The sequence below is a fragment of the Olea europaea genome, chromosome 12, assembly GCF_002742605.1.
Source record: "Olea europaea var. sylvestris chromosome 12, O_europaea_v1, whole genome shotgun sequence".
Classification (NCBI taxonomy): Eukaryota; Viridiplantae; Streptophyta; class Magnoliopsida; order Lamiales; family Oleaceae; genus Olea; species Olea europaea.
The window spans coordinates 7,278,710-7,284,986 of NC_036248.1; the positions used below are offsets into that span (position 1 = coordinate 7,278,710).

The 6,277-nt window shown below is 38.7% G+C and overlaps 1 protein-coding gene across 3 annotated transcripts; it reads right to left on the reverse strand.

Annotated features, from left to right (window-relative positions):
- Positions 1-258: 258 nt before the first annotated feature.
- On the reverse strand, positions 259-5,456 carry LOC111405430 (pentatricopeptide repeat-containing protein At2g16880). 3 transcript variants are annotated; one of them, XM_023034299.1, is made up of 4 exons: positions 2,915-5,454; positions 1,902-1,961; positions 1,466-1,602; positions 259-581 (listed from the first exon to the last, which is right to left on the reverse strand). In XM_023034299.1, the coding sequence occupies exon 1, from the start codon at positions 5,339-5,341 to the stop codon at positions 3,008-3,010; it is 2,334 nt and encodes a 777-aa protein (XP_022890067.1). In that variant the 5' UTR covers positions 5,342-5,454; the 3' UTR covers positions 259-581; positions 1,466-1,602; positions 1,902-1,961; positions 2,915-3,007. The 3 variants fall into 3 exon arrangements, with proteins under 3 accessions (XP_022890067.1, XP_022890068.1, XP_022890069.1); XM_023034300.1 differs by lacking the exon at positions 1,466-1,602 and having other exon boundaries at positions 2,915-5,455; XM_023034301.1 differs by lacking the exons at positions 1,466-1,602; positions 1,902-1,961 and having other exon boundaries at positions 2,915-5,456.
- Positions 5,457-6,277: the final 821 nt, after the last annotated feature.

Here is a 6,277-nt window from a genome sequence, read left to right on the forward strand (position 1 = left end):
AGGGAGGAAAAATAAATTCTATATAACTTCAATTATATGAAAAAGGTTGTAAATCTATAATAATCTAGAACCACAATTGTTAAAATACTAAAGAGGACCAAACTTACTTGGAATGTTGTCACCAAACAAGGCCAATATTTATGCACCTTAAACCAGGTTCAAAACCGACGCGTTCGCCAAAATCCATAACACAATGTAAAAATATAAACGTATTCTACCCACCCAAACTAACAATATAATATATCCATAACAAAAATGAGTATTAATTCAAGAGAATTTCATTAAACGGGCAATGCATAGGTTTCTTGACATTGGGGAGTGTTTGTAAACATTGAACCACTTTTATCTACACATTTCAAGGGACCCACAATCGCCATCTACATATCCACTATTCCTTTCAGCATGATATCCAATGGACCAACTTAGTCTTGGCCAAATCAACCATCTCAAGGCAAGGCGCAGATGAAAACTGAGTTTTTCAGAGACAACCAGAATGTTTTAAGATACAAATGAACTCCAATTTGTAGATGCCAAATATTTGAAGAAGTTAACAATTCATTTCATGTATGCTTCATCCTCCCCTGTTACGACAAAGATGAAACTATATTAGGCAGTGATTAACAATGCATGCAAGACTCAGAAAACTCCAAACAAGCGAAGATAAGGACAAGGGTGGAAACAAGAAGAACATGATATTAAAGTCAGCCTCACTCATGATATATTGAGTACATGCTAGTATGGGTAATGTCTACTACTAAACAATATCATAATATCATTTACAACTTCAAAAGAAATGTATCTGCTCATGTAAATCCAGTTTCCCATTTGGTCAAAGTAGCCCTAATTTTCACAGCATCTCCAGACTAGGGAAAAAACTTAGGTGGGGTGCGCCACCTCGACGGATGGCCCACACACCTCAAACGGTGCGACCACCCTATAAATGTGCGCCACCTCGGCAGGTGGGCCACCACACACCCCCGAGGTGCGTGGGCCATCCGCAAAGGTGGCGCCTCGGGGTTGGGCGGTCGCACCACGTGGATGGTGCGACCGCCCCCCACCCAAGTTTCTCTCCCAGACTAGAGAGATCCCATCATGCTCATTTTTCTGACAGTGCTCATATCTAATGCACAGAAGTTCCATGCCCCCTTTATAATATTAGAAGTCTATTATTACATTTACACAGACAACTGAAAAAAAAAATAAAGATCCAAAGCATAATTTTTATTACTTCATTTAATATCTGTCATGTAACTTCAATATGGTAATAAATTCACACGAGATACTGCCAACTGGAAATATTGCTTAGATGAAAATGTAAACAGGAATAAAAATATTCATAAAATTTGGCTCCAAAGAAAATTCATTTAACAATGGAAGTCAAACACAGCAACTCAATTTGGATGGAGAAACCACTACCATTTTCGGGGGAATATTATCCCATAACAATAAATTAATATCACTCTACCTCAAATACAAGCCTCCGTGTTACTTCATATCTCCATAACTTATTCTCCTGGGGCAGAAGGCAATCGGTTGATAAAATTTTCCATAATGTATGAGCAGAATATGGTTCCCCTGCTTGTACATCTCCATCAATTACCACTGGAGATAATTCGGAGCATAAAGTTTAAAATCCCCATCCTCAGAAAATTTTAGGCCCGGTCTGTTTCTCAATAATGTAAGGCTCAGAATGAAAAATATAGCCGTTACGAGTCTCACACAAGAGATAAAAATTCAAATATGGTGGCTTGATGTGATGGATAACGGTCATATTTTTCATTTCAATGGCCAAATAATGGGAAACAAACAGGGGCTTAATCAACTTCTGGATCCAAACAACCAGACCATTCAAAAATATCAACAAAACTTGTCATTTTGTTGGGGTGAATAAAATCTCCTACCTAATCTTTAGAAGGAAGTGCGCAAGTAAAGTCACCATTGATATTTACAGAAGCTGCATCCTGAACAATGACACATAATGTATCAACGTGAGTGTTTGCAATCCAAAACATATATTGAGAACAAAATGGTATACTACATGGATACCTTCTCAGAAATACAAAAATAGAAGGTGCAATTCAGAAAAGCATAGCACTATTTCAAATACATACCAAACCAAGAATGTGCTCTAAAAGGTCACATAACATCAGTAATGAAATCTAGAGAAGTACTGACAGCAGGTTTGGCAGTTTAAGCACTGTTGCTATTGGAGATATCTTCAACTGGACGAGGCAACACATTTGCGAAAAGCCCGATCAGACTATTTCTAGCACCACCAACCTTTTGTTGAACTACACTCCCAAACCAAGAAAGGAGTTGCACGCTAGAGCATTAATAATTGAAGAGTTAATAGTTCGCTCTCAACATGACTCGCTCACTGTCTGGTCTGATCGGGCTTTTCGCAAATGTGTTGCTAAATCGACTGAGCTATTCAGCTGCAGCCTACAGCTACTGTAGCAAATCTCAAGGTGAACAGTATGAAGATAAACTTGTACAGACCAATGATCAGAAATCTTTGTAAAAGCCTGCTAATGCATTCTCCTAATTTGATCTAATGTAGGACAGCATATGCAAATTATGAAGTTGAAAGCAGGGGAATAACCAACATTTATACAATATGCTGAAATACTCACTGCCACTCGCAATTATAATCATATAAGCAGCCCCAAGAAAATGCATTTATTCATGTTCGACAAATGTGCCATAAGTAGGCACAAAAAATTCTCTTACAAATGTGATTATTCCAGTATTTCATTAAAACAATTTATCTCCATTTCATATTAAACAATCTTTAGAAACTATTATATCTAGTGCATAGAAATCACAGACACTTGGCACAATTTAAGACCTTCTCATGAAATGATCATTCTTAATGATTTTTTCTCACATGAAAGGAAGAGGAAAAAATATATACCTGGAGTTCTTGCCTTGTGCACATTACCTAAGACTGTGTGAAAGAATGCATGCCCATCTGACAGAGTCAAGGGTTGTAACCAGCAAAGAACAATCAAAATGCCTTCAATGTACTCTTTTTCCTCTTTATCAGTCCATTCATTAGAACAATATAGGCGGATTTATTTACAGTGATGCCCTTCTGCTTCAGTTCTCCAAAAATATGCATGGCATCTTTGTATCTCCCTTCAGCGCATAGCTCGTTAATCTGTTCTGAGTAAGCTATAGAACTTGAATCTAATTCATCTGAAGTTTCACCAGCAACCACATCTTGTCCTTCATCCGTCTGCATTGGCTGTTGAGATGATTTATCACCTTCTATCATTTGTAACATGATCTCCTCTGCTTCTTTAGCTCTTCCCGCATCCTTAAGAGCACCAATAATGGCATTATATGTATAACTATCCCGTGCTAGTTCTTTTTCTTTCATCTCAGCAACAAGGCTCAAAGCATCCGCGAGTCTCCCATCTTTGCATAGGGCCGTTATTAAGGTGTTGTAGGTTACTGCATCAATGTCTTTCCCTTTCGAATTCCAAGTGTTGAAGAGCTTTATTGCTTTTTCAAGCATCCCTTCCTTGCAAAGCCCACGAAGAAGAATGTTGCATGTATAGATATTAGGCTTAAATGATTTTTCAACCATCTTGTTGTGAAATTGAAATGCCTTCTCCAGATTCCCTTCCCAGCAGAACCCATGAATAATTGTGTTGTATGTAGTCTCATTTGGAACCAACCCACTATCCAATAGTTCATTCAACTTATTTATCGCTTGGTCAGTTTTACTCGACTTGCATAGGCCTAGAATTAGAGAATTATATGCAGAAATACCCGGAATAATCTCTTTCTCCTTCATTTCATCCCAAAGCCCCATAGCTCTATCCAAATTCTCTTCCTTACAATACCCAACAATCAGAGTGCCATAGCTCACATCATCCAAGATATAACCTCTCTTATGAGCAATGTTGAGTAAATTGTATGCCTCATTAACCTTTCTTTCTTGGCACAGATTATGCAAAGCAGTGTTCAGTGTCACCGTGTCCATTTTCAAACCTTTTCCACCCATTAGATTCATCGTCATCAGTGCCTCGGAGAAATTTCCCGACTTACAATACCGGCTTATTAGAGTATTGAAGGTAATATGATCAGGTGAAAACCCACTTTTCTCCATCCTCCTAAATGTCTCACTAGCTTCATCCATCCTCCCTTCCTTACAATACCACTTAATCAAGATATTATGAGTAATCTCATTGGGCTTCACTCCTCTCTCTGTCATTTCTTCCATCAACTTGAAAGCTGCAAAACTATTTTTCATCTCAAAATACCCGTTTATCAACGTGTTGTAAGTAACCACGTCGGGCAACAATTTCAACCCCTCCATCTCATCTCTCAACCTGCATGCCTCATCAATCTTTCCCTGTTTACAAAATCCATCAATCAACATATTATATGTCCAAGCGTCCGTCAAAATGTTATGCTGACTCATCAACTCAATAACATTAGCAGCATCCTTCAACCACCCCATCTTACAATACCCATGAACCAAAATATTGTACGTATTCCTATTAGGTGAAAGCCCCTTCTCCTTCATATCAAACAACAAATCACGCACGTCATTCAATCTGCCTTTCTTGCATAACGTGACCAATATCGTATTGTAACTCACATTATCCGGCTTGCACCCAAATTCACTCTCCATATTCTTCAAAAATTCAATTGCCTCCTTAAGTTTATATTCTAAACAAAATCCACTAATCAAAATATTACAAGTATTTACATTGGGGACCACACCAAGTTTTAAAGCATCATTAAACAATTCTCGGCAAAAGGCAGTGGACCGTGAGGAAGAGGAATTCTTTACCAGTGAGTTCAACAAAGTGTTGAGAGTCAACAGGGTGGGGCGGCAGCCATGGCGCTTCATTTTCTTGAAAATCTGGGCAGCAAGGTGTGGCCATCCCGAGTGACAGTAGGCCGAAATTGAAGTATCTAAGAGGACCTTCGATGGGGGTGGAAGGTACGGGCAAGGGTGGAGGAGGTGACGATGTAAATGGTGGTGGGGATGATCAGAGACGATATGGGACCGAAGAATTTTTCTCGCATCCGTGAATTTCTGATGAGATAAAAGGGATGAAAGTATCGAAAGAAGAGGGGAGAGAGGTAGAGGGGCTGAATGTGGGGTATGAGAATGTACCAATGTGAGGAAAGATAGAAGAGTTGAAGGAAAATGGCGGAGAGAAGGGGAAGAAAGAATTGAGTGGATAATGGGTGGCGTTAAGGAGGGAAAAAATGGGGCAAGAGTGTCATATAATGGCGAAACGGGATGGCGTTTCAAGAGGTTGATAATAGTAGAGATGAGGTCAGTGGAGTTCAACAATGGCGGTTTTGGAGTTGCCATCTTCGATTAGGGTTTTATTACAGGTAAATAATATTGTTGGTGTTGGGTTTTGCCGTTTTGGGGACGAGGAGAGTTCTGGTGGGGGAGGGTTAGGCCTATGATGGAGGAAATGGTGGGCAATGGCTGCCCCACCCGGTATGTTTTTCATAATAGCCTCTGACCAAGTTATTTGTTAAAAAAAAAAAAAAATGTAAACAAAATATGTAGGGTCGAAAATACCCTCATTTAGAGGAAAGAAGAGAAGAGAAAATAGAGAGAAAAAAGAAAAGAAAAAAAGGGAAAAATCAGTTACCGACCGTCGACGTCGTCTACGGATTGCCCGGACCTCACCAACTTTGACCAAGACCAGAGCCACCTCGGATTCGTCGGAGACCGTCATTTTCTTGAAGGTTAGACATGTTTTCTATAAATAACTACTTTGAATTTGTGAAAGTTTGAATGTTTAGGATATGAATATGGGTTAAATTCATGTTTCTATAGTTAAAATGTAAGAAAATATCGAATTTGAGGTTAAAATCTTGAAAAAAGTGAAAAAAAAGGGGCTAAACTCGCAGGAAATGGAGTTTCCGGCCAGCCCGCCGGTTTGGTCCGTTACGGACCAAACCGTTGGTCCGTAACGGACCATCTGACGGTCCGTTACGGACCAATCCGTAACGGACCAGACCACACCGGACCCGGATTTTGGTCCGGGTCCGGCTAACCGGCCCAAATCCGGGTCCGTCAAAAATATATAATTTTTTTTTTTTTTTTTTTGTTGTTGTGTGTGTGTTAAGAAATAAAATGAAAAATAAAAGAAATAATATATTAAGAAAATTAACGAAATATTTAAAGATAAATTAAATTGAGTTTTAATTTTTGTTCTTTTCTACTTAAATATACGCTTCAAATAAATAATCGAAATAGAGTAATTAAATATGAAATAAATAATATACATAA